Below are 27,272 nucleotides of genomic sequence, written 5' to 3'. Positions count from 1 at the left end.
ATATGATGCTTACAGCATGGAACCATGTGTTTATACCGCGTAACTCTATTATAACTACTAACCTACGAAATTGCGAATACTTTCAGTGTAAACTAATAACATGTAGTAGCCTACAGACAGTACATCCGATAGCCAGGACAAACGTCCCCCATGTTTGAGGGGCGGTAGTTAATGTTATACAGCCTCTCCTCTTCTTGTCACTCTCACAGCAACATTGCCCACTGGACCGTCGACTTACAAACCCACTGGCACAGACAGACTGCAACAGCTTTGGCGGCATTCACTCACATTGTATTGCAACTTTAAACGAAGATGGCATCTGAAAACGTGGAAATGAACGGCGATGCTGACCGAGACGACGGCGAGACAGAGGTAAGAAGATATAACTGAACCTACACCACACTGATCCCGTTACAAAGGGCATGGTGGGTGCCCCTGCCCTGTGCATTTCATATGACTAATTCATGTCCTCATCCGGCGTAAGTCGAATTCTCACATAAACTACCCTTCGCAAACATGCGAGCAATGCTGGAAATCAGCGACTATATCAGCCTCTCATGCAGATCAGCCATCACCATCTTCACCGCTTGAAGATTACGGCCAGTCGACCGGTGTCACTCACTGAATAAGTGTAACCATGATGAATGAGTATTAAACTGAATGTGTTTGTTTTACCGTATTATAATAGTTTGGGGATAAAAGTCGAGCCTGGTCGATTTAAGGCACTAATAGACTATCCGAGGCTATTGTGAATGTTTTACCAAAGTTAAAAAGTAACTATAACTTTGTGCTTCAGTTAGCCTACACTAGTACGTAAGGAGTGTGTAGCCTACCCTTGCTTATCTACAGTATGCACGGTGGGTGTCAGATTCGTGATATAAAGAGGTAATTATAGCCTAACGAAGGCCATTCATTTTTACCACCTAAGGAATCCATTCATCAAGTGGCGTTGTAATTAGAATACTTATATCAATTAATTGTGGGCCTATTGGATTTAGCAAATGGGTGAAATTCCACCTGTAGCACTGTGGTAATACACCCTTGTTCACAGAGACCCCAACCCCCTCCTGTTTTCATTGATAATTCCCCCTAAAGCCTGCAATGGTATGAAGGCAGATTAGCCTGGGCTATTGTTGGGCAGTACATCATGAATCCTCCACAATGGACCACAAATATTTCAATGCACATGTTATAAGTCAGTTATTATTTTTGCCTGACTATTAATTCATCGATGCATATACAGCAAGTATTAGGATTTACAATAGGATTGTTTATAATACCAAGCTATAGTGTGAGGAGTACGTCCAGTCCACATACACACACACACACACACACACACACACACACACACACACACACACACTACAGCTGTAGTGGGAAGTGGTTCATGAACCCACTGTCCACATAATTATGTGACTGTTTAGTGTTTTTGGAGGGAGAAGCTTGTATAATTTAATAATAATGTCCTGTTACACTTTGTTTACAGTTTTTCACCATTGTTAACACACTTTCACGGCTCTCTCAAAACTGCACACACAACATGCTAAACCCTGACACTCCTTTCACAAGATGACTCTTTGCCATCAAATCTCTTAACTGTTCACAAAATGGATTTTGGGGTTTTCATTTGGCACAGAGACATATTTTCAAATGACACACACATACCATTCATTGAGTACACACAACTAAGCTTTTGCTGCACTCTACCAAGCATTTACAACACACTAAAGTGCAAAATTGAAAACACAATCATAGAAATAGAACACACCATATGAATGACAATGACTCTGGAGAATGAGCCATTTCTCCTTTTGTAAGAAGGAGAAAGTGTTGGAATAAAAGCCTTGAGTGGCGCATGAAGCCCTGACTGGCCTCAACACTGACACAAGCCTCCTCCATGGCCTGGAGCAGTGGGACCCGACTCTCTGGGTTCCGTGCATATACCTTCCACCTTCCAAGCTGAAAAGAACCCCTCAATGGGATTCAGGAAAGGAGAATAAGGTGGAAGGTATAGAACGGGAAAATGTGGGTGGTCCTGGAACCACTCACACACTTGAGCAAATTGCTCACCAGACCTGAGTGTTTAGAGATTTGAATATTTGTGTGTTGTAGGTTGATGCTTTGAGATTTTACGTGAGAAGTGTGTGCAACAACTGAACATTGTGTGTAGTGTTTGGACAACAAGGTGATGTGTCATTGACATCAGAGTGTAAAGAAGGAAAGTCAGAGTCTAATGCAGATAAGGGAGTGTGAAGTAGTGCCAAATTGGGTCGAGCAATTAGTTCCATGAAGCGAAGGGTGCAAATTGTGTGTTGTGTGCTTGTGTGCTTTTTGTGTGTTAACAATGGTGAAAACTGTAACATCATTCTATGTTGGAGAGGGAGGCAGCAACAACATCCCCCCACGTCTGTCTGTTGTTGGCCTTCTTTGTAGTTCTCCAGCTTTTAGTTGGTGCATGCCTTGGTGATGTTTTTCTCTCAATGGCCCTGCACCATGTTATTTTGGGCCTCCCTCTCTTTCATTTACCCTGTGGTGTCCAGTGTAATGCAACGTTGGGAATTGCTGTTGCTTCCATTCAGAGCATGTCCAGTCCATGTCCACTGGCATATCTGTAATGTTGGATGTATTTGGTATGGACTGTGCTTTTGTTGCAGTTGATGATCACCAGTGCAACTTGTTGTCTATAGAACGAGAGTCTAGCAGTTTTTCCCCTATAAGTGTGTTTGTGAGATCAGGGCTAGATCAATAGCAAAGTCAAAAACTTCAGGAATGGAATAGAGAGTCCATCACATGCCTCTCACCTGATCTTCTGTTATGCTCGTTATGACCCTGTGTATGGTGAGGTTAGTTGAATAATAATGTTGATATTACACTTCCCTGGCAGGTCCAGATTCTACTGCAAAGCTGCCAGGTGTTGTTTACACCTATACAGTGCAGGAAAAGGAAAAAAGCTGTTGTAAAACGCTTGGAGGATGAGAAGGAATACCATAAAGGCTTCAAGGTCCTGGAAGTCAATGAAGTTTATGTATAGTTGTTATAGATTTTTCCTGAGAGCGAAGCTCTGGTATGTGCATCGTTTGCCTTCCCCAACTCCTGCTTGTTTGTTCATCTCACAATATGTCATGTCTGATGTCATTCGGTGCATGATGATCTAGCAGAATATCTTGCTAGGAACTGACAGCAGTTGTTGCAGTCTGGTAAAGTGCTTTTCTTTGTCCAGACTCCAGACTCTTCTTAATCCATTCAATCCGGGAACGCATATTGTGTCATTTACGATTTTTAGCTATTACCATTATTTTATACTTAAGGCTATTTTTTTTAACAGCATGAACATTTTTGCAAATCTTTGAATATTATATGTTTTTTGAAGCGAACATCTTTAATTCAAATCTTTGCTTCTGACGATTCTACAAATTCTGGGTTTTTTTTGCCTTATGTTGCTATAATATCACTGGTTCTCTAACTTTTTTGATGTCAAGGACCACCCAAAAGGATACTGTATGTATTTGTCAACCCCCCCCCCCCATCTCGAAATATTTTGTTCCAGGGACCCCCAGAAGCAGTTAAATAATAATTCAAAGTCTTGCACAAGTTTTCACGATTTTTCAAAAATAGCCACAAGTACAAATATACATGCTCATAGCTATGAGCTTGTACACGTATATCTGCTATTTTTGAATAGCCAAAGAAATCTAAAATGACACAGATGCGTTCCCGGATTGAATGGGTTCATCTTCGCTTTAATCCAGATATCAGTGAACAGTGGAAGGAAGGAGAAAGAGTTCCCATGTTTTTTACCACATGAACCCTAGCGTCCCTCTTCTGGCCATCTCATAATAGGCAACCATTCAATGAAAATAGGCAATTACAAAATAGCAGATATACAAGGTCAATAGCAGATCTACAAGGTCAATAGAAGATCTACAAGGTCAATAGCAGATCTACAAGCTCACAACACGTTTGTAGTGGGCTTTTACATCGGCTATTTTCAACAAAGTGATTTGGTGTAGAGGTAACAATGTAGGGGACCAGGTATAGAGCCTAGGGGACCCCGGTCAACGAAGTGTATAGGGTTTAAATAATTAATAACACAGGTCCATACGTAGTGATAAAGTTACAGGAATTGCCCCTTGCAAATAAAGAACAGTTTAATAGACAAATTACTGATGGGACTCAAATGCAGGCACATGGAGAGCTATTGCACTGTCGCTGACAGATTAACTAGGGACACCTGCAGCTCTTGGATGGTCTGGTCATGTCTTCCCAGAAAGGCAACCTGTATACCCAAGTCGGACAGGTTCTGAGGGGCATTGTCAGGAATGCCTGCTGAGGCTACTGGCCTACTAATCTGTCGGGCGAGGAGCAAGATAAGACTCAAATGCAGGCACACAGAGGCAAAGAGAGAGGGAAAACAAATCCAGATTATTTAACAAACAAGTGAAACGGGAGAGAGGTTAGAATGAGGTGAGGCTAGAATCGTGGTCAAAGGGGCGAGGAGGGGGTCAGGATATCAACAGGACCGTTTGGGGGATTCAGTTTGAAGGGGTAAGGCAAAAGGTTCAGGTCCAAAGAGCAGGTAATCTCTCTGATCAGGCTAAGGCACACAGGGGAAAAGAGTATTGGTAAATCCAGACAACAATCAGGGATCCGGATTCCAGAACACAGGAGATTAGACAGAAAACAGATTATCTTGTTGGGAAGCTGCTGGCAAAGGAAACAGGCTGTAAATTGAACAGATTAGTTGGTGCTCAGTGTGTCATGAGGCTAGGGATATACTGAGACTATTCATGAGTGGGAAATTAAATCAGGTGTGTAGAAGTGCTGTCTCATGTCTGGCAACGTGGTGGATAAGAGAAGAACCATCCCACTCCAGTAAGCAAAAGTCAACGTTTGACTGTTTACATCTCCTGGACGACTCAAAGAATCCCATTCCCTATTGTTACATCCCAGTTGGTGGTCTAAGAAGGAGGGACAGTAACATATACCCAAATGACTGATTGAAACAAGACAGATGTTTGAGTGAACTGAGAGTTTTATTCAAAAGTAACTTGGGCTAACACATAAGGCAGGGGTCGTCTGCAAGAAAGTTTGGCCTCGGGACAGTCATTAGTCATTAGATGGTGGGCCAGAACATAATCAATGGTTCATTTAAGAACTGGACATTTGACTGACCATCTTATACACCATCTGACTGACCATCTGACCCTCTTATGGTGTAATCATTTTGTGCTGGCCTCATGTACAAAGGGGATATTTAGTTAATTAAAATGTTCAAAAAGAATATCTGGAGACAGACTCCCTTTTGAACGGAGATAAACAAGCTCTTTAATAGTATAGGAGCTCAGGGTCTCTTAGATATGGAGAGAAACTGTATGAAACAGCTGCCTGTTATTGACTCTGAACATGGATAAAGGAATTCTTCAGGTGGGGGTAGATTCTCCATTTGGATATAGACTAGCCACAGGGGTTCTCAAAACTTTTTATGCAAATTTAGGTCATGGACCCCCTCATGTACAAATTTGTCCACTCTGTAACTACAAGAGTGTCCATTTGTACACTCTTGTAGTACAGATCTTTTAGGGCCAATTTAGTTCCAGACTATGAGTGCTGGGGACCCCCTTGAAGCCCTTCAAGGACTCCTTGGGGTCCCCAGACCCCACTTTTAGTGTCGCTACTAGCCTATATGTAAGACGGTCACATAATATAAACTATGAACTAAATAATGTACCGGGCCAGATATCATCGCTGGCGGGACAGTTCTGGCCCACAGGCCGCCTGTTGCCTAAGACTGAAATAAGGTATTTAAGCCAATAACAAAAACACACAGGGAAAGGGACTGGTGGTGCCAAAAGATAAAGTACAATCAAAACCACTATTGAAATAAATTAAAGAACTAACCTAGCAAGAGAGAAACAAAAATCTTCCGTACACTAAATCTCTAGGTCTCCAAACATAAATCCCTCTACTGGTATTTACACTCTTAAGTTCCTTACACACCGGGGGCGATTTTTTCATGCGAATAATACGTTCTTTTAAAAAACCTTATAAAGTCAATGCAAGCTTCCATGGAGGGAAAAAGCGAAGCGAAAAAGCGTCTTTTGATTATTCTGAACAAGTCCGAATTTTGCGTATATTCGCATAATCGCCGGTGTGTAATGACCTTTAACGGTGAGCAAATTGAGCTGGTGTCATCTTATAAATACCTGGGAATTTGGCTAGATGCCAAGCTCTCATTTAAGGTTCATGTGGAGAACCTAACCAAAACATTAAGAGGACAGATTGGTTTCCTCTACAGAAACAGGTGCTGTTTTTCTTTTGCCAGCAGAAAGACTAATATTCAATCTGTAATAATGTCTGTTTTTGACTATGTTGATGTGCTGTATATGCATGCTTCACTCTCTCCACACTGAAGCCTCTTGAAGCAGTCTACCACAGTGCCATACGTTTTATTACTGGCGATGATTATCTCACCCATCACTGTATTTTATATGACAAAGTGGGTTGGCCATCTCTCGCAGTTCGTAGAGAGCAACATTGTATTTTATTTATTTATGAGGCCTTGTGTGGTAAGCTTCATTTGTACCTATCCTCGCTTTTAGAACCAAATGTTACTGGACATTCAACACGTTCACAAACACACATTAGATATACCAGTCCACGTAAGAGCAGTGAACAAGGAAAGACTGCTTTCATTTATTATGCTCCACACAAATGGAACAAACTTCAGGACTCTCTGAAACTGGTGCGATTGGTCTCAATAGAGACATTTAGGGTGCTTCTTGAGGACCTGTGCACCTGTTTCATGTAATACTATATTTATTTGCATCTGTGACATTGTAATGTGATTCAAATGTTTGTTATTGTTTTTCATTATGTATGTGTATTATATGCTGTTATCAGGGCGTCCTTGAAAAAGAGAGCTTGCTCTCAATGGGCTTCCCTGAATAAATAAAGGAAAAGAAAGAAATTCAAACAGAAATTTCCTGTGGCACTCACCTATCCTAGTGTAAAATAACAGAAACAGTCACCTACGTGTGTAAAAATGTAAAGGGTACCCCAAAACTAATCTACCCTTCCCTGTAATAGGGTTGGCTATTCAAGAAATGTTGCAAAACTGAACTGAATATGGTTAGGACTGAAAAAACTATGGAAACTATTGTCTTAGAGACTGGTGGACGCATGGCAGGAGGGAAAAAGGAAGATGGCCGGCAACACAAGGGATTTATAGGGTAATAGCTGGAGAGGATTGGTCAGAGAGCAATGGGGAGAAAAAAACAACCACGCACAAATGCCCCTATAAGAAATACACGTAACACCTATTGACACTGACTACTCAAGTCCATTTTATTTTAATAGCACATTTCATATGTAACCGTGCTTCACATTAAAATACCACAAAAATGTACAAACCAGAAACCAAACCACAAGGTTATGATGAAACCATGTTATTGAATGTGAAATCAAATCAAATTGTAGACAATTATAAATGTAGTAGCAGTGTAATTGGCTAATAATATTAATAATGACAATAATATAATTGTTTGTATAGAACAAATGTTACTAATAGATAGACCTAGATAGATAGACCTTGATCCCGCTGGGGAAAATTCAGTCACCAGAGGAAGCACATAGCACAGTGTTATGTACTGGTGTCGTGAGAACTCAAAAGCAGGAAAGCAGGCAGGTAGAGCTCAAAACCCACGATTGTGTGTTTCAATACAGATAAACAGAGAAAGACATCACAATCACAAACACTAAACATCCCAACAAGGAGGACTGACTAGGGAACAAGACTAATATATACAGTACATTAGGGCCGATTACAAATGAGATCCAGCTGGGGAAGACGTGAACATAGAACTATGAGAACTAGAACATGAACATGGCACTTAGAAATACAAGACCTAGACAAGATTTTATAAAGCATGATTGTGACTTTGAAAAGAGGATAGAATTTAAAGTCTACTGTCTGTCTGCTTTGTGATGGGTCAAAACTCATACATTGTCATATATTTGAAAGAAGTAAAGCTGCATATCGTTGCTGTCGGGCAGCAACCTTGTATCTCCATATTTCAACTTTTTTCGTAAATGAATGCCTTACTTCATCATACAAGTGTCGCACAAAAGTAATGAAAATAGCAGATCTACAAGCTCACAACGCATTGCATCGCCACGTGATGTGAGCTTGAAGATCGGCTATTTTCACTTTTAAAATATTTTTTAAATAATAATATGAAAGGTACGGTTTTGGACATACAAGGTTTCCACCCGACAGCAACAATATCAATACTGGTTTTCTACACAATTGACCTCCCAGCTGGGTTTGCTTAGTTTTCCATGGGCGGTCCAAAGCGATGGCAGCGAAGAACTACTCATTATTGTTCTAACTCAGCTCATTGTTTGTTGATTCTCCTCATTGTATATTTTAAACCTGTGTCTTGCATGTGCAGGGTCAGTCCACACAGTGCTCAGTGCTTATTACTGACTCATGGTTGGCACCAACCGCCCTATTCTCCACCACTTTTGCCCCCCTCTAAACCACGTTAAATCCGGATAATGGAGCTGCGCCGCCCCAATAGGTTATTCTAGCACCTGCTCTACCCGTCACCATTATGCCGACGCCGTTATTTGCGCATGGAGGTGTGCCTGTGGGCGTGTTGTTGCTATATCCCCCACATTGACATTCTCAACCCACACATGGGTACGGCTTGGGGAGGGGGGATAGTGGATTCTAAAAGCACCCGCTGGTTTATAAAATCAACCGCCAAGTGCACACAGACACTACAATGGCTTTGTGCGTTGGACCATGAGCCGTGTTGCCAGCCTTGGCGAGAAATCAGCAACCGCAGTCCGCAGGTCTATGAAAACAAAAAGAAGCAACTATAAGGCCACATGAGCACTTCAAACTACTAACTAGAGCTTTCATATCCCCTAAATATTTCAGCCCGGCTCGACTAATAATTGACAAATTAGACCCAGCCCAGCCCGTCAGTCATTTTTCTAAAGAAGCCTTATTTCTCATTAAATCTTGGTAATTCGTTAATTCTTCCAACAGTCTATATTTTATTTAAAAAACAGCTTGGAGCAAATAGGGCTATATAAATATATACGCTGCCCCATAACCATTTTAAAAATGATGATATATGTTTCATAGAATAACCGTAATCATTTTTGCGATGGAGAAATCACATCCAATGTTACCTTCTAGGCTACTGCCCGCTGCCTGTGCTCTCATTTGAAGAAATAATCCAACATTTACTTTGAGGTGAAAAAGACATGAAGAAAGCTCAATAGTCTGAAGATGTCATGTTATGGTTTAAACTTTAAAGGGGGCTCGATCTGCTGCTGCGTCATGACAAGACAGCTGAGTGATTTGACCTACTTTTGAGTTGCGCTGCCCTGTTGATTAATTATTTGGCATCAGCTGTGTAAGAATATATAACTATTTTAAATGGCTTTCATATAATTTGAATTTATTTGCATGTAAAAAAAACGTAGACCCGGCTCAGCCGGTGCCGACGGGCCGGGTCGGGTCCCGTTGGGTTTGGGCTAAAATCTTAAGCACTTACATTTTTTATAAGATGATAGGATCATCTAGTGTGATTTTCATTTTGGCTGCTGTCTCATTAAACCCATGCTGCGGGTGAATATTATATTATAGCCTATATTATATATATTAGCCTATATTATTATTATATTCCCCGCGTAAACGCTACGTTCATGACCCCCCAAAATAACCATATTTGAACTGGGGACCCCCCCATTTTGTTTGACTCGGTTCCACAGATAAATATTGTGAAAATAGCAGATCTACAAGCTCACCAGGCGTTGGGTGCTCCATTGTGGTCTCGACCCACAGGTTGAGAACCACTGCATTAAAAGCTCCAAGCAAGTTACATGTCTAGTATGTTGTTGACCACGTAATGTAATATTTTTGGTTTAGTGTTAGGCTTCTCTGTGGCGCGCGCGCCTCATTGCATGCTGTCCAAAATAACAGATCTGTAAGCTGTCGACAGACATGACGCAGCGCCGTTGATAGCTTGTATGTCTGTTATTTTGGGTAGGTAGGCGACGCACATACGCATCGCAGCAATGTGTCTGGGTTTGAGAGGCTTTGATTGATGTAAACTTAAAGTTTAGCTCTGTTCGGGATTACTGAACAAAGGTGGATGATGAAAGATAACGGGGACAATATGGATGTAAGTTAACTTTAACTGCGTCACTTCAGAGGAAACTATGGAGCTACTACAGAGATGTTTACACACCCCTGGAATCCATTAGAATGGTGGAAATAGAACAATACAGCCAACGTGAGTACATAGGCTATAGACCTTTCCTAAAACTGTCCAATTTATTATACCCATGTGCTACTGTTTGTCTGTGTACCACGTAGGAGCGTTGTCGCAACATGATGTAATTAATTATTTGGGAGCAGCCGGTGTGTACCAATAGTATACATATTTTAAATGGCTTTCATATACTATTCCGGATCTGACTAATATGACAAGCTTATTGTGAACACAATAGGCTACAAATTAATATAAAAATGTATTTGGATAAAATAAAATAAAAGAAGGAAAACAAGCCCAATGTGGCTTATAATAATCAGACCAGGCAACAGTGCAGACAGGTAGATAGGCTAGAGCATATATTGGATCGGGATGACGGCTAGCGCAGTCTTCTCTTAAAGGCAATGGCTTCTGGCACGGTGATTGGTTTTATCATTGTAACGCCCAAACCACACCTATGCATAATGTAACGGGTAGCTCAGGTGTTTGGCGGGTGAGGGGGGTGCCATAGAATACCGAATTTTGCGGGGAAACGCCTCTTGCCTAGTCCGAAATCCGAAATTAGTGGTTTGTTCAAATCTGGCCCTGAATAGAGCCCCAAATGTAGAAAGAACAACTAGCATATCTGAATCAATATGATCAAATTCCCAAATCAAAGAGTTTGTAGCTCGAACTCACTGATCACATTATAATTTATTGTCTCCGCCGGAGGCAGAGAGTATGTTTTTGCTTCATCCCGCCGTGTGTTAGCTTGGCCCCTAGCCAAGCCAACATTGGTCAAGCTCCACGTGACACGTGACAATATGTTGACACCAATGCTTTTGATTGGCTAGAGGGACGCATGACGAAATAAAATCCTATAAATAGGTGTGTCACTTCAAAAAGCCATTTATGTTTTTTGAAGTGAGGTAAGACAGGATCAATCAGTCTTGATTGGAACAGTACCTTCCAGTACAAATCACACGTCCGTGCGTGTGTGTGTCCCTCTGAGAACACCTAACATTGGTCAGTTTCACGTGACATCACAATATGTAATATAAATATATAAATAGCTTAGACAGACTGAGATCACACAATGCAACTTTAACAACAGGACGCATTAAATACATTGCGCTCACGGCTGGGGAAGCTAAATCTGCTAATCATTGACGAAGTTTCCATGGTGGGTGCAGATCTTCTACATCACATTCACAAACGCCTTCAAGACATCACAGGCATACACAGCTCAGAGTCCCGTTTTGGCAATGTCAGTATCCTCGCAGTCGGTGACCTGTACCAACTACCACCAGTCATGGCAAAACAAGTATTCGATACCCCTTCTGATGCCTATGTCAGACTACATGGTTCATTGTGGAAAGAAAACGTCCAACTATTTGAACTAACAGAAACGATGCGCCAGAAAGATGACCAACCCTTTGCAGAACTGCTTATGAGAGTTCGTACAAACACATGCTGTGCAGAAGACATTGCACTGCTACACACCAGAATCGTCTCTAAAACAGATCCCTCATACCCAAGTGACGCATTGCATGTCTTCAGAACAAATGCAGCCACAGATTCACACAATGGCGAAAAGCTAATAAAGTTGCCAACAGAAATATCCAACATCACCGCAATTGATTCACAAAAAGATTGTAAGACAGGACTAGTTAATGTTACACTATCAAGCAACCCATCGCATACAGGAGGCTTACGGGAGGTTGTGTCTGTAGCAGTTGGGGCCAGAGTCATGTTGACAACCAACATCAATGTCTCTGACATTGTTCCTCATCTCAGGGGTACATAAATTACTTTAACATTCACCTTTTAACAAAGAACTTTTTGTTTAACTAAAAGATATATCTTTTACCCTACTGTATCTCATTAGTTATTGTTATGATAATATAATTGCTATGATATAGTAACATGTTCTATTTTAAGTAAGAATTAGAACATTCCTAGAGAATTATGGTTAAAGATAGGGTAAGTGATTTCATTTGATTAAAATAGCACGGGTCTGCCGGCGGAGACTTGTGCTCCGAGGAGCACATTTTCTAGTTATATATATTATGATTTATTATGATATTATATGATTTACTAAGCAGCCATTTTGAAAACTTTTATGAGGGTGTCACGTTATCAGTTAATAATATAAATGAATACATAAATAATGTAGGCCGCCTATTATAGTGCTAATATTAGGAAAAAAATATTCAAAAAGACAAAAAGATCTGATATTGTAAAGCCTCATTACTTTAACAGCAGTATCAGTACATCAATCACAGATGTGAAGCTGACAGTGATGACAAATAAATGAAGACAAAACATAAACTAAGAATCCACTAAGCATAAAAAAGAGAAACTCTCCAATTATATTTGGCAAACAAAATACAGCAACATGTTACACACTAAAATACTATATATTGTTGTAGCCATTTGTATATCTGAGAGTATAAATATGTTCCATTTTGAACCCTCTCAGAGTAAAATTAACACTGATGATTTGACTGTGCACACACCTGTTGGTCAACCACAAGGACATGTTTCTCTGCCGTGGTCTGGCAGGTTGTCAGAGATTGAGAGGAAAGCATGCACAGTAGAACCTCAGTATTACACGATGCCAACCTGGGGCACAAGGCTGTCCTTGTTATAGAGGTAGACCGAGCTCCACCCAAAAGAAACATACAGTGCTCTGCTTTACTCTGGCAAAAAGAGAGAGTGGTCTTGGTAATGTTTGGGTTTCATTTAGGGCTTTGCTGTGTGATGTAAGGTTTGGTAATGTTTGGTTTTTAGGGGTTTGTGTGAATATATTTACAGTGGTGGAAAAAGTACTAAAATGTTTTACTCAAGTAAAAGTATCAATACTGCACTGTAGAAATACTCTGTTACAAGTAAAAGTCCGGAATAAAAAAAATACTTGAGTAAAAGTACAAAAGTATTGGTATCAAAATGTACTTAAATACCAAAAGTAGAAAGTACTCATCATGCAAAATGTCCCATTTCACAAGTTTTCAAAATGTCTAAAATGTATATACAAATCTTTTAAAAATAGCAGATCTACAAGCTCACAATGAGCTTGTAGATCGGCTATTTTCAAATGGCCGAAATGTATATAGGGCTGAAGTGGTTAATGTATATTTTGTAATAATAATCAATCAATATAAACAATAATCAAAAACTACTAAAAGTAACTAGTAACTAAAGTTTTCAAACAATTGTAGTGGAGTAAAAGTACAATATTTGCCTCTGAGATGTTGTGGAGTAGAAGTAAAAGTATTGGAAATTGGAAATACTCAATTAAAGTACAAATACCTCAAAATTGCACTTATTAAGTACAGTACTTGAGTACATATGTACTTAGTTACTTTACACCACTGGTTTTGTGTGATGTAATATATTTAGTTACGGTATGACATTTTTCGAACAGAAATTGGCTCCTCTTTTCGCCACTCCTGTGAAAGGAAGCACATAACACAAATACCTATTGTGTAGATTATTGTGTTTACAAATGACTGAGTGTCACATGAGATCCCTCCCTACTCTCCTTGCCTTTCCATGCCACTACATTTTTAGCACTATGACAGTGTCAGTACACCGCCAAGAATCTTGGCAATAGCTTTTCCAGTCTGTTTCCTGTCCGTGTCACACCGTATGGGTGGAGACTTCCCTTCTGACCTTGTTGTAACCCAGGTCAAATGGAAATATGCCTTCCAGAAGGGGTTGACTTCTCTTTGCTTAAAACCACTTTGTGAAAACTCAGGACTCTTGTAAACAAACTGTTCCTCTTTAGATTCCACCACTAAACTAGCCTGACTACAGTCCACTCAGTGGTCTATGGTCTGGAGCCAGGCTACCACTAAACACTTTCAATTCCTTAAAATCATTACTGTGGGGGATGTGGATTGCACAGTTCTGGTTAAACCCAGATTACAATTTAATACCAAGTGAAATTAGGGATATATTTTTGTGTGCTCAATATCAAGTCCAGGTTTTCTGTAGCTGTGCCATCTGAATATTTAATTAATGGAACATGCATCCTTAAATGTAAAACATTGACATACAATTTGTTAAACACTTTCAACCTGGTGTTTCCAATTTAGGCATGTCATTACAGGTGACTTTGTTCAAGATTAGCACAAATAGCTTATCTACAAGTGATCAAGAGATGCGTTGTGAGCTCACAATTGTATTATGTCACATCGCAGCGTGTTGTGGACTTGTACATTTGAATTTGAATTTGTGTTATGCAAATACTTTTGCCTTGCCTTGCTTTGCCCTAGGTAGGATACAGTTTAAAACATGACTTAAGGGAAAATCTGGGAAAACCCAAACGAAAAACCTTCTCAGTCTAAAAATGGATTGTGAATGTCAAGGTCACGACACATAACACAACTCTCACTTCCCCAAAACTTTTACAAATGTCATTGTTTTTTGTGGGGGGTTTTCGTACTGACACCAGTGTTTCTGCTCAGGTTCCACCACGGCGGAGCCGTTGGCCGGGTCAACGAGGACCACTGAACATGAACCATTATGCCAACAAGAAGAGTGCAGCAGAGAGCATGTTAGACGTGGCCCTGCTGATGGCCAACGCGTCCCAGCTGAAGGCTGTGATGGAGCAAGGACCAGAGTTTACCTTCTATGTTCCCCTCATCACACTCATCAGCATCTCCCTCATCCTTCAGGTGGTGGTGGGAGTACTGCTGATCTTTATTGGTGAGTACGGTGCAGTACAGTGCAGGGTGGGAAATTAACCACATGAACCCTAGTGTCACAATTGTAGATGGGTGATGAAATGGCGATAAAAGATGGCTAGGAAATTGGGCAGCGTATGTTTTCCTCAACATTTATATTTAATAGTTAGTTAGCAACATTGTTATTCATATGCTTATGTAAAAAGAGTAAAGCTATGACTGAAATACTCAAAATACATCATGTATTGTTTTGGCATGCCACTGCATAAAGAGTTAACCCATTTTTTGTTTTAAAAAATAGCTAAAATAGTCAATCTACAAGCTCACAGCGTGCCACATCGCTACAGGTTTTGAGCTTGTAGACTGACAATTTTCTCGATTTGTGGTACAACGAAGTATACCGAAGTGGTTAATTAGAAGTCAGTGTTCTCACCCCAAAAAATCTACCTAGTGCTGGATCACTCCATATCAAAGAACTCAATACAATCCATACTCAGAAATTAAAAAGAAAAAGATGGTCTGTTTCCTGTCTGTTTTATTGGTGCACTAAATTTAATTGCCCTCAAGGAATAATTAAGTTGTATTGGCCTCTGCCTTCCTCAGTAGCTGGATCTAAGCATTGAGTTTTCTCCTTGGACATTATGCAAAATGTAAGGGATTCGTGTCCACTTTGGGGACTTGACTGTCACATGGCCTTTACTGATCAGTGGCATGATATCATATGAGTGACTCGACAGCACTATTCTGTGATTTCCAAATGTAATCATCTGACGTGGAGGACTGTTCATGTATTATCTCTGAGTTGGAAACGTGTTTATCCGCTGAACTAGTTAACACAGCCATGCCATGATAGTATTAAGAATGTAATATATAATCTCAGGCACTATCCTAAAACTAATTCTCAAGCCCATTCAAAACTCACTCTCCCAAAATGTATAATCTTACATTGTAAATAAACTATCGGTTGCAGTGGTCAATATTTGAGTTTCAGGGTAAAACTCTCTGTAGAAATGTCCCATGCTAGTTCAGAGTTTATCTTGTCATAGAGTGAAGGGTCCCCTCCTCCCCCTGTCCACACAGTCTTTATCTTTCCCTGACAGAGAAAGCCATTGAGTGTGAGGAGCCAAAGAGACAGATGAAGAGTTGTTTGTTGATTCCCTCTGCTTTCAGCTGTTTCCAATTTCCTATGTTCTCTCTTTATAACGTCCATAGGGATTAGGGATTGTGTCATAGGCAGGGGCGGGGAAAGGGGGGGGGGAATCCTGAAAGATTCAGTTCAGTTCCGTTCAACTTTATTGTCATGTGTATTACATAATACAATCAAATAATTGTGCTCTCTGGCTCACTCTGCTATAACACGACAGCAGAGAGCTGAGAACTAGACAGAAGCTCTGCTGGAACATGCCAGAGATGCCAGGCTAAAATACTTGCAGATAGGAAGAACCTAATTTTTTCTTGTATGTCCATAGTGTTGGTGTGTTTTAAGTTGCGCTGTGTAGCTCTGTGCTGTGTAGTTTGTTTCTTGTCGCCAGTAAAAACAACTTGCAAAGTGTTTACGAGTGAGTGTTTACCTTGTTAACCCGAAGGCAAAGCTGTGTTTCTGACTCTAAGAGACATCAATCCCATAACCAGGAGGAACGTGGCAACTGTTTAGATCCCATAATCTAGAGGGACAGGCGCATTGTAATTGGCTGTTTGGTTATTGAACAACTGCTAGGCCATAAGACTTATGACTTGTTATCTGATTCTCATTATGTGAAAGATAGGCTGATTGTGTTGTACAGACCTGTTCATACCTGAGTGGATTACATTTGGCTACACTGCAATTTTAACAAAAGACAATTGTTATTGCACTGGAGGCTACATAAAGCAGTTGTAATTCAGTGCATTTGTATGTGACTTTGTTTTGGAAAAAAATTATAACAGGAGGTGCAGAACAGTCCTACGGTATTTTCATATTATCAAATGTGGGCCTGTTTAAAAAAGGCTTCGACATCCCACAATATGTAATATGTGATTTGTATAATTTTATGATACATTTCTGCTACTAACAAAAATGTTATGTGTCAGTTTAGCTAATATTATTAAGGGACCCAGGATTTCTAGTCACGCCCCTGGTCATAGGTGGGGGGCTAGAAGGGGGAATAAATGCAGTAAAAAAAACATCAAGTACATTTAGTGTAAACAAAAAAAAAACATTTAATCAGGGCCAGCTGTCGTGCCTAAAGTAAGCACTTTAGGGAGGACTTGAAGCTAGCAATAATGCTAATTGACTTGATTCCACATGACTGCTGTGTAGACTGTAGAATATAAAAAAAGAGTCCTTTCACATACAGTTGTTTTTTTGTTGTTGCATGGTACAAAGTTTGTGGAGCTTCCTCTGGTGGAGTAGCTATTAACATCACCAACCCTGAAAATGTAATTGCATAAATGGGAGCCACATTATTCGGAAACTCTTCCACTCTGAGCCACCCGAGGCCATTGAAATGAGCAGGGAGGACATGAGTTCTGGGATGGAGTTTAAAGTGTCAACCTAATTATTTATTTTGAGATTTATGCAGCTTATTTTCTTTAGGATTTTAGGGATGCTTTTGTGCCAGGATGTGCAGACATAATCAAAACGACTGAACACTGCCAAGATTTCCAAAGCTCTTCTGTCAGTGAATTGGATATTCTGGCGAGAAGTTTTACTTTTTGAGTCACCTTTGAGATATTTTAGTGCCATACTTTCGCCAGATAGATTATTGTCTAATATGTAATATTGTAATATGTAATAATATACCACTATGAACCCAGGAGAAGTCTTTAGTTTAGCATTAAAGAGTATCGACTCTGTTTTGCCAAGATGGAGAGGCAACATTATCTGCTAACCAGGTACTGATTTTGTATACTTCTGCACTAAGTATTTTTTCTACCTCTGGTTTGTCATGGTGAAATACTAGAAGAGTTGTGTCAGCGGCAAAGAGGAACAGGTTACGATTACATGCAGATTTCATGTTGTTGACATACTGTGTAGTATGTCAGCTCTAAGGTGGTGCATGCCATGAAACATGCAAAACCTGTCCCATCTCTACCTGGTTCTCACATCTCTGGACCAGTGAGGCATGTAAATGTCATTTAATTACCATGACAGATATTCACTTGAGGGCAACACATGCCAACATGCTGTTCATTTATGTTACAAGACTCAGAAATGATTAGTCTTAATTCCTCATCCGGCAAGAAATTCTGCTTTGGTAAGCTCTGTTGTAGCGCCCTCTTCTGGCTCATTTCGAGCCATTGAGAGCAATATTGTGACTAAGCTGAATTTGACTATGACTTTCCATTTGTCTTTTTTTTCCCAAAGTGAAGTGGAACTTGAATGATGAGAGCATGCACTACAGGCTTAATATCATGGAGAACGTCGCCACGGCATTTGTATTCATCATAGTCGTCGTCAACGTCTTCATCACTGCCTTTGGCACTTCCAACGCTTCCAGCTCATGACCAGCTGCTCCCCAATGACCCCCTCTGCCTTCTGATCAACATTTCAAACAGGTGGGGATCAGTGCATGCCATTGTTGTATATGGACAATTCTTGTCTTCATTCATAAATTACGAGCACCATTTTTTGACAACTTTGTGTCTTGAAACAGGCGTATCTGTTATTGTGTGATACTTCTGCGCGACAGATCCAGGCTCCCTCAAGTCTCCAGCTCTGACATTCTCAGTTAACTAAAGGATGAAACGATGACTTTGATGTGCGACTTCTTTTTGCAAAAGGGCAGTGGTGTAGTGGAGGGGATACAAAGTTGTATGCTGTATACCCACTCCTCAGTGGGTAATGCGTTTACAGCAATCAGTTAGTGTTGTCACAAATATAAATGTTTCACTACATAGTGATTTTGAAGATTTGAAACTGTTTAAAACGGGTCAAATATCGATACTAGCTGTGGAAAAGGCAAGAAAACAATTTGCATTTTTCTCGCTCCACAGCATCGCGCGCACACACACACACACACACACACACACACACACACACACACACACACACACACGCACACACACACACACACACACACACACACACACACACACACTTCTCAGTGCTGCTCTCAGCTCAAACCATTGCACTCTCTCTTTTCATCTCTTCTTAGTGTGATTTGGCTTCACTTTTGTCCAGAACAGTCAGCCTGTTAGGAAACATGTTTCTTTTGAAGCAACAAGAAACACTACAAAACAATACCAACTAAGGATGTTGACAGAATTAGCACATGATGATGATGATGATGATAATATACTTTTTTTAAACACAGATCCTATGTTTTGATGGCCATTTTAATAGGTTTCTGTGCTGGTGACAATATCAATCACCCCTTTGGCTATTAATAAAGTATATCATCATTGTCGTTGTCATATACATAACTAGTCGTGTTAGAATAAAGGTTTTTGTTAAAGGTTTTTTGTTACTCAAATCTAAGTATTTCTTGTTGCTGCTCTTTGCACTTTTGGAGACAAACCGAAGTTACTCTTGCAAAGAGTAGAAACAACAAATACTTTTTTTAAGCATGACCTCAAAGCCATTTTCTTCAAGAGCACCTGAGTGTTCCATGAGTCATATTAAAGATCATTCCTTGAGCACATATCACTACCTCTTTACACAACTACATAATACTTTTTTTCAGTTATGATATAGGCTATATCAGACATACCAATGGTTATCCTTAGGGGCGGGGCTTTATTTGTACTATGACTAATGCATAGCACGGATTAAAACACGCCTAAGCGTCCGGCACACTGGCCATCATCAGGGTGACAGTAGTCACAAATAAAGCCTTTTTATTTTTCCTTTTATTTATTTTGTCATGTTTTTTATGCATCAACTTTATCACCCTGATCAAAGAGTACCTTGTTTGTATTTTACTCAGTCATCTGCCAAAAAGACTCTCTCTTTTTCTTTACAAAATGTGTGTATACCCACTTCTCCAGATCCCACTACACCACTGCATACAGGCATTCTATTGGTTCAGTTTTTATGTAATGTTATGTAATGATCAATTTTATTCAAAAATAAAAATCCTGCACACTGTGCCTTAAAGGGCTACCAGTCCCCCAAAGCTTTATTTGATTAGCGTTTCAAATAAAAAGTCGTCTTCAGATTCTGAGGAAGACGTTTTAATCAAAACTTTAATCAAATAAAAGTTTGACTGGGAGCCCTTTAAGCCAGTGTGCAACATTTTATTTTTAAATTGCCTGTGATTTTCGTTGGTGCTGCACCTACCCTTCAGTGGATGTGCAAGCTTTGTTTTTGTTTTTTATAAGATCATTTTATTACCTCATATGAGAACTCTTATGATACTCTATAAAAAATATGCAATTTATTTAAGGCCTTGTATTATCTACATATCATAAGCATTCGATTAGCCTACCATCTTGATGAATGCCTTAAAAACTCTGCCCAGTTCTAGTTTGAGTGTCTCTGAACCGCATAAATATACTTGTTGTAATTGTTTAAATCATCACAGCTGATTCCAAAAGCAGTAGGCTCTGGCTCAAGGCCTTCAGTGTTACTGCAGCTGTAGTGTTGACAGCATCAGGAATCCTACTGCCAAGAGATGAGGCCTTGTTACCTGAGAAAGCAGCTTTATTTTTTGAACAATGCTACACTCTAGTGGTCAAAGCTTTTACTGTTCAGTGTTTACTGTTCTCAAACCTGAGTTCAATGCATGTTGTGTTCTATGCAAAAATATAGTTCATTATCTGTTTGTTTTTTTAAACAGTGTAAACCTAAGACCAGTATACTATTGACGTTGAAAAAGTGTTCACCATTTTAAAAGGACCAATTTATTTGCCCAGCTTTATAATCTGTATAATATTTTGCACTGTAAAGAAAATGACCATTTTGAGACCAATGAAGTTTGTAAATAAAACGACAAAACACAATACGAGTTGTTTTTATTGTCTTGGTTATCCATTATTTATTGTACAGTCACATTTCATGGCACTTGTGATCTAAGGCATTCTTTAAATACAGTACACAGAATGTGACGTTTATACAGACTCACTAACCTTGTACTGTATATTATGCACCAATTCAAAATAATATCCCAACTATCATATTTCTAATCCCTTGTAAATATTTATTAAACCAAAACAATGGCCCATCTGCTCTCATCAGACAGAATGAGGTACAGACAGTAGTAGTAGGAGTCAATGTCAGATTTGCACCTTTTCCTATTTTTTTTAAGTTTTCATGGTGAAATCACGAACGTTTTAATATAGTGGTTACTATAAATACCGAAAACATCAACCACATTAACCATGGCCTCCCTATTTGGGGAATTAGTCATTATAGGCGAATTTATTTTAAAATAACAATTCTAAAATAGCTGCTGTACAAGCGTTTACATCCCGTAGATCGGCTATTTTCGCCGCATGCCTAAGTATAAAACAGGGCCTATAAGTGGTTCATAAACAAGTCAATACAGATATAAAAAAAAAACTTGGTTAGAGATGCCACGAAGTAGGTGGCAATGCCTTAACCGTATATGTGTTGAAGGCCACTAGGACCTCTTCCATCCTTGTCAAGGGGAGTGCTAACCTTCTCTCCTTTCATACAACACAATGGTAAGACGGCCGACTCCACTTCTTATAGGTCGTGTTCTCCCAGGCACTCTCACCTACGGTTGCCATTCCGAATTTATGAAAATTCAAAACGCCAGAATTAATCATATTACCTGTTTACATTAGTTATCTGTGTAAAACATTCACCATCATATTGTCCTTTTAGTTTTAATGTGTCATTTACTTATATTCGTCCGCAACTCACCCACAATGCACCGCGCGACGCCTGCATAATTTGATTCGGTTGGACCAATCGCATGCACGGATTACGTCCCTGCGGTAATGTAACGGTGGACACCTATGGTGGACACGCGTCTAGAACGTTTACAGTCGCCATTATCAACAATCATAGCTGGTTCGTCAAAAGTCCAGTCTTTTATAGGGATAAAGAACCAAACAAAACGAAACAATCGCTGAGCAAACGATGTAATTAGAGTGATATGTAGATACCCGTGTTGGCCAGGAGAGGGCCCTCGTGTCCTAACAAAACCTCTCATTATTTATCAGTAATTAATCTACCTTTGTGTGTACAATGTACCCAAATGGTTACATTTGTACACCCTCAGATTTAAAAAATGGACACATTAAGATGATCTATCCCTCACATCACCTGGATCACCACCACCTTTATAAATAGGGTCTGTACTCTGTACTGAAGCTACTATTCAAAAGCACACAGGATCTCTACTTTTATTTTTCAATGTCATAAAATGTGGTATGCTGGTTATTGGTTGTTTTAAAATGTGTTTTTGAAGTGTTGCAAATATATATATATATTTCTCTCATATTACCTATACAATCGCGGTTTATCTTTTCAAATGGTGGTGATTGGAATGCTGCTTTATTTGATGCACTTTGGAATTGGAAGAAGAAAAATCAGTTAACCCATAGCCTCATATAGCCAGATGATCAGAGATGTCCGCCTACTGATACGACTGGTGACATCTAAATGTATTGAATTGGCTGGTGGAAATGCAAAAATAAAAAAAAAGCTTAACGGAAATTTATGCAAAGACATTGGGGCAGGCCTTCAGATTGGGACGGTATCAGGATTGGTTTTCAAGGCAGCGGGCAGTGGTTTTCTCTAGATTGCCCTGGGCCTTAGTAAACGGACATGTCTGATCATCTGGCTATGCAAGACTAGTTAACCCATATGTAACATTACATACTTGTCATATGTGTAACTGTAACTTTAACAGTATCTAGACCTGAAATATCAAATGAAAATGGTGCAAAACGTAAATCTGAAAGTGCATTTTCTTGTTCCCTTTCAGATTAACAAAGCATAACGATAGATATAGACAATTATGTACAAATGCATGAATCAACCCCTGAATTCATGATGTGTTGTGGTGGCCTGGTCTTGGTACCATTCAGAGGGATATTCCTGTAGTAGCTGTGATGATGGACACACTCACTGTTTTGTGAGGTTTTTTTCTGTGTACCATATGAGAACCTCCTGAGCTTTTTTGCCCAGACCCAGAGCTGCCATGCCAAGGGCTCTGTAGCCACCAGTGAGTTTAGATTCTACAGGGGGGGAAACAGGAAATGAACAGCATTAATTGGAACAATGTTTATTCAAATGCCTATAACTGATAACTATATTTTGACACTAACATGGCATCAGTTTAAAAGAAAGAAAGAAAAGGGACGTACCGCTGTAGTAGTACAATATGGCCATTCCTACAGCAACACTGAAACAGCTCAGAAAGAACACAGAATCTGGAAAAAGAAAGAGATGAACGTGGCAGAGTCAACATAATGCTTTATATATTTGTTCTGTTCATAAGGGACACTTGTGACCTGTTTGAATATTGTAACTGCGACAGGTAATATAAAGTGGGGGAGGGGGTATATACTGTATGTTTTAACATTGTTTCGAAAGCAGATTTTATGATAACCTAACTATATTATCTTGTGAGCAATGCAACTTACTTCCCTTTTAACTTCTATCTTATCATGCCTTTTGGCATTATCTGCCAAATCATATTCAGCAGATCTCAGATTTGTTTTCAAAATGTTACAGATCTGATTTCTTAAGCGTAGCTTGTGTAGGCTGTAGGACAGGTACACAGTAAATAGGAAATGATATTAACACTCTGGATTTTGCTGTGTATTACTCACAACTCTGCATAGAAATCAACAATGTCCTGACTCCCCACTCCTCTCTTACCTCTGTCATTCAGGTCATATCTCGGCTGGCAGAGACTTGGCTGTGTCAATGGAGTTGATGCATCTGAAGCAAAGACAGGCCAAGAGTTTATTGTACACCAAAAATACTCCAAAGATCACACACATTTTACTATGTATAATTATAGTCTATTGTACATGAGGGTTACTGTACATTCAGCAAAAATAGCAGATCTACAAGCTCACAACATGCTGCGACACATTTTGAGCTTGCAGACCGGCTATTTAAGGAATTTGATAAAGAGGGAAAAAAAGATAGACCCCTGACTGACCCCAGTCAAGTATATTTAATGGTTTAACCCATATACCCATACATTTTAGATTTGAGCTAAAAAAGCATTATTTTATACTTTCAAAAATAGCAGATATACAAGCTCATAGGGCTTGTAGATCTGCTATTTTTGAAAGATTGTGAATATTTGTGCAAATCTTTGAATATACATATTTTTTGGAAGCAAACATTTTTAACTCAAATCTTTGCTTCTGAGGGTCCCTGGCACAAAACATTTTCAGATGGGGGTCGGCGGCCAAATACCTATAATTTTGGGGGTCCTTGACATAAAAAGGTTTGAGCACCACTGAAGACATTTTGTAGAATTGGCCTCAGGTCTTAATGGGTTACATAATGGAGTACATAAACAGAGGACATGGAGTTGTAGAGACTGACCTCTGAGACGGAGGCGTGTGGGCAGGCTGAAGTACACGTCCTCCACATGCAGATGAAGCGCTCTGTAGAACTCTCGACAGGCTTCGTCTCCTTTTCCCTGCAGGTGTGTCAGGAGCTCTGCCAGCCGAACACTGGTGGGCACGTCCAAGTCCCTGAACTGGACAACCACACAAGTTCTAGGGTTGCCATCCGTCCCTTGAAATAAGGAATCGTCCCTCCCTTATTTGGAAACTAAAAAACGTGTCCCTTATTTAACTGATAAGGGACAAACTTTGCTCCTTATTTTTGGGAATCAATCAATGACACACACGTTCAAACAGCTCATATACATATACTATAATACAGGTTATAACCACTTATTTCCTCTAGCCTGAGTAAACTAGCCTGGCATTGGCCAGACTGATAACGTGGATTCACTCTCACGTTCCTCCCCGCCTGATACTGGAACGTGAGAGTGAATCCACGTTATCAGTCTGGCCAATGCCAGGCTATGAGTAAACTGGACCTGAGTTGTCTTTCTCTACTCTCTTTGCCAGAAACAGCCGATCGTGATCGAGCTTGTAGATCTGGTATTTGTGGCTAATGTTACCCCAGATTATGGATGCTGGGGATCAAGTGGTTAATATGATATACAAAAGCTGTACATATATACAGTGAGATATAGGCGTCCCTTATTTTTCTTGGACATATGGGACGCCCGGGCCGGGTAGTTGGCAACCCTACACACATGAGCAAACCATTCATAATTCATCCAGAAAAATGCCTGATGATGCCTTTTTTGCTCGATTATTATTATTTAATTTTTTAACATGAGATGCGTGTGGTGTTTATACAAATGGTTGTCTCTACTTACACACTGAAATAGGTTTATATAATCACAATACAATATGATTACAGTTAATCTTTTGTATAAGTCAGAGTTGGTTGAATTTTAAAATAGCAAAACGTACAGACTATGCTGATGCTCAAGAGCTGCATCCTACAAGAAGCAGGCCTATTTACCAAACTTCTTTTTTTTACAGAATCTTTGGTGCAAAACAACAGAGACACTGACTGAAGAAGCAAAACCCCCTAAGAAGCTGTTTGATATTCAGGATGGATCACACTTACTTTGGTGGCCTCCTTGTCTGTGAGGATCTGAGGGTAGATCCTATTCAGCTGCAGGATGAGTTTGTCCACCAGATCTGTGTCCAGTCTGCGGTCAGCTTTGAGGAACCCGTTGTCCTCCAGCAGCTGGTCACGGAAGCTGTCTGTCAAAAAGTTAACAAGGAAAAGGGTCCACATGTTTTTCGTTCACAAAATGTCCATGATCAGCCTAAGCTCATATTCATACAGATTTCATTTTGATGAGGGCTTGCTTTAGGCTAGGATCAAGACATCATCATAGATGTATTTTATCGAGTCTGACTTTAGCTTCATATCTATAATATATGCAAATGTCAAAATAGATCAAACACATCTAAGATAGTCTTGATCCAAGGCTATCATAGATATGCAAATGTCAAAATAGATCAAATAAATCTATGATAATCTTGATCCAAGACTAGCCCTGAAAGACTAGGCTTGCTTTAGTGGATGAAATGGTTACGTAGTAAACAGCAATGCACGTTGGAAATAAACATGTCTGTTTTCAGCTCGTGATGATAACTACGTAATGAATGAGTTATAAAAAAAACGTGATACAGTTGCAATGTCGAGAAAGAATTAACGATACATTTGCTTGTATGCGTTTCCTTGGATTTGAAGTGTCAACAAACAAGGGCATCCAGGCACACTCACTGCTCGTGGGGTGGCGTTAAGAAACTTTTATGACACTGTAACCTCAAGACGTAAACATGAATCTTGTGGACTTTGCACAATGTATTATTAGTCGTTTTCGTGTTCAAGAGTTGAACCGAACGACAACACTAATACGAATCCGTCAAAAAGAAACCAGCTATATGGTCAAATAAGCACATTATTTAACGAGTTGTGAGTGAAGCTACAAACCTCCCATTGTCGAGTCTCTTCTGTCCTTTGTTCGGCCACTCCCCCTGACGTCATCGGGAGCCGTAGATACTAGATAGTGTGGCCACTGGCTAGCTCTGGTCCATAGCGTTATAGAAGGAGTTCTCCTTAACCTTAACGCTATGTGACTTTTCGGGTAATGCCCGGTAGCGCAGCCTCTCGACTGTAGTAAAAACAAAAATACACTTTCGCTACTCACCAGAAAATACGGTTTTAAGATGTTGAAAGCCTACTTTCCTTAGCGGGAAACTCTGAGCCCCCTAACTCCCGTCTAAAATACACTATTTTCTATTTGGCTAGAAAAGAAAACATTCCACCGGATTGGGGAAAAAAAATACTCCACTGCGCTCCCTACAGGTCTGGTCAATGGCATTTTTCTATTAGCAAGATCTGTAGGGGGCGCAGTGGAGTAACTAAAACATTTTTACTCCTTTTAACGCTATGGACCACAGCTAGCCACTGGCCAGCGCCGTAGAGAGAGAGGCCTTCCTACCGGAAAGGATGGAGGACTACTACATTTTACCCCAGGCCCCATGGCCCCAACCCACCTTCACCCCCGCCTACTACAAAGGGGCAAAGACCACTTAAGCCCTGACATCCCTATTTTGCCATTATAGGTGAAAATATTCAAAATGTTCAATTGATCTACATAAGCATCCCTATTTTGACATGTCATTATATAACAGGGCTGCCAACCCACCTTGATTCTGTAGGAGTCTCCTTGATTTCAACCACATCTCCTTGAGGACTCCTTGATAGTAATTTTTCCTTGATTAGGTACAGTATCAAACTCAAATTCACCAGAACACAGAGAAATGAGGGAATTCCATCTACCCTGTTAAGTTT

The 27,272-nt window shown here is 39.9% G+C and overlaps 2 protein-coding genes across 2 annotated transcripts; one reads left to right on the top strand and one right to left on the bottom strand.

Annotated features, from left to right (window-relative positions):
- Positions 1–234: 234 nt before the first annotated feature.
- Positions 235–19,395, top strand: LOC308081079 (ninjurin-1-like). The gene is made up of 4 exons (XM_080423134.1): positions 235–372; positions 14,741–14,981; positions 18,306–18,496; positions 18,595–19,395. The coding sequence occupies exons 1-3, from the start codon at positions 313–315 to the stop codon at positions 18,443–18,445; spliced, it is 441 nt and encodes a 146-aa protein (XP_080279260.1). The 5' UTR covers positions 235–312; the 3' UTR covers positions 18,446–18,496; positions 18,595–19,395.
- Positions 19,396–20,876: 1,481 nt separating this feature from the next.
- card19 (caspase recruitment domain family, member 19) lies at positions 20,877–26,673 on the bottom strand. The gene is made up of 6 exons (XM_080423132.1): positions 26,409–26,673; positions 25,530–25,669; positions 24,420–24,576; positions 23,736–23,798; positions 23,219–23,284; positions 20,877–23,089 (listed from the first exon to the last, which is right to left on the bottom strand). The coding sequence occupies exons 1-6, from the start codon at positions 26,413–26,415 to the stop codon at positions 22,977–22,979; spliced, it is 546 nt and encodes a 181-aa protein (XP_080279258.1). The 5' UTR covers positions 26,416–26,673; the 3' UTR covers positions 20,877–22,976.
- Between the last annotated feature and the right edge of the window lie 599 nt (positions 26,674–27,272).

The sequence above is a fragment of the Gymnoscopelus braueri genome (genome assembly GCF_963280865.1).
Source record: "Gymnoscopelus braueri genome assembly, chromosome: 3".
Taxonomy (NCBI): domain Eukaryota; kingdom Metazoa; phylum Chordata; class Actinopteri; order Myctophiformes; family Myctophidae; genus Gymnoscopelus; species Gymnoscopelus braueri.
This window is presented reverse-complemented; position numbering and strand designations above follow the sequence as displayed.

Coding starts and splice junctions, on each gene's coding strand:
- LOC308081079 (XM_080423134.1), top strand. CDS start 313: ATGGCATCTGAAAACGTGGAAATGAACGGCGATGCTGACCGAGACGAC. Junction 373..14,740: donor GAGACGACGGCGAGACAGAG/GTAAGAAGATAT, acceptor GTTTCTGCTCAG/GTTCCACCACGGCGGAGCCG. Junction 14,982..18,305: donor AGTACTGCTGATCTTTATTG/GTGAGTACGGTG, acceptor TTTTTCCCAAAG/TGAAGTGGAACTTGAATGAT.
- card19 (XM_080423132.1), bottom strand. Junction 24,577..25,529: donor CAGACAAGGAGGCCACCAAA/GTAAGTGTGATC, acceptor GTGGTTGTCCAG/TTCAGGGACTTGGACGTGCC. Junction 23,090..23,218: donor CATATTGTACTACTACAGCG/GTACGTCCCTTT, acceptor CCCCCCCTGTAG/AATCTAAACTCACTGGTGGC.